The sequence below is a fragment of the Tupaia chinensis genome, unplaced genomic scaffold (genome assembly GCF_000334495.1).
Source record: "Tupaia chinensis unplaced genomic scaffold, TupChi_1.0 Scaffold000085_1, whole genome shotgun sequence".
Classification (NCBI taxonomy): Eukaryota; Metazoa; Chordata; class Mammalia; order Scandentia; family Tupaiidae; genus Tupaia; species Tupaia belangeri.
In genome coordinates, this window is record NW_006159547.1 from 7,535,250 (window position 1) to 7,536,527 (window position 1,278).

General features: G+C 43.4%; 1 protein-coding gene across 4 annotated transcripts in view; it reads left to right on the plus strand.

The window, feature by feature from the left end:
- The window catches only part of ACSS3 (acyl-CoA synthetase short chain family member 3), a 212,445-nt gene that overhangs the window by 133,186 nt on the left and 77,981 nt on the right, over positions 1–1,278 (plus strand). For all 4 annotated transcript variants that reach the window (XR_003548467.1, XM_027769723.1, XM_006142870.3 and 1 more), the window contains exon 8: positions 618–769. Coding sequence is in view for 3 of the 4 variants with exons in the window: in XM_027769723.1 (XP_027625524.1) it covers positions 618–769 (152 nt within the window). In the remaining variant the exon portion in view is untranslated. The remainder of the gene's footprint in view (positions 1–617; positions 770–1,278) is intronic.

The following is a 1,278-nucleotide window of genomic DNA, read 5'->3' on the forward strand; positions in this document are numbered from 1 at the left end:
TGGTAGAGTTGCTATGAGGTTTGTGCACAAGAGAGAGAGAGAGAGAGAGAGAGAGAGAGAAAGAGAGAGAAAGTGAAAAATCACCCCCCATGGGAGATGGCCACACCACAATCTGGTCTCTGTTATTCTCAGGATTTCGGCATACACTCACGGTGTCATTTTCAACCTGCTAGATCTGAGACTTGAATCGTGCAGTTTGTCATGTGGGATCCAGTACATTAAATTCCATGCCACCTACTGACCTGAAGACTGGTTTTCTGTGCTGAATTTGAATGGGAGATATAGATATGGAAATATAGAGATATGTATAGAAGATATGTATAGATAGAAATCTCATGGGAGGTCCACACACATACATACATACACACAAATATACACACATGTGTGTGTGTGTGTGTATATATATATATATATATTTACTGTAATGGAGCAAATGGCTTCTAATTCCTAGGCATTTGGTTTGTTTTATTTATGACGGAACATGAGAATATTTTAAAACTAAGATTTGTTGAGAGTTCCATTTTATAAATATTGCCATGCTAAATGTGTAAGTATTGAACTGTCAGTGAAATATGAGGCATTTTACCCAGTGACATTTTAAATGCATCTCGTTGTAGGGGAAGCCGGTGGGAACGCCAGATGCCGGCGCCTATTTCCGTGTGCTTGCGGAGCATGGAGTAGCTGCCTTGTTTACAGCGCCGACTGCAATTAGAGCGATCCGTCAACAGGACCCGGGGGCAGCCTTGGGGAAGCAGTACTCTCTGACAAGGTGAAGTCAGGATTCACAAGGAAAATTATATTACAAACCGCAATCAGAATGAATAACTGATCATTATATTCTTTTTGGTATGCAGTACTTCTGTGGGAAGGGCCAAATAATGCTGAATGTTGTTAAGAAAAACTATTCTATACATAGCTTTGAAATAGTGGGAATTTTGACTCTGTTTTAGAGATTTCTGCATGTCATGTTATGTGTATTTCAGTTCACATCGTAACACACTATTCCTCTTTTTAAAACTACCTAGCTTAGGGAACCGGCAGTTAACATAATGGCTATGTCGCTGGACTCCCACGTAGTCGACCGCGGTTCCCGTCCCGGACCCGGTGGCTTAAAACTCACGCCGGGCGCGTGTGCGTGCGTGCCCATGATCCCGAGAGAAGAATGGAGGAGAAGGGATTGAGGCGTGACCATCCCCCCTGGGGGGTGATTTCTCGCTTTCTGTCTCTATGTCTCTCTCTGTCTGTCTGGCGAGCGCACGCGCCCTATAGCGAAAATCT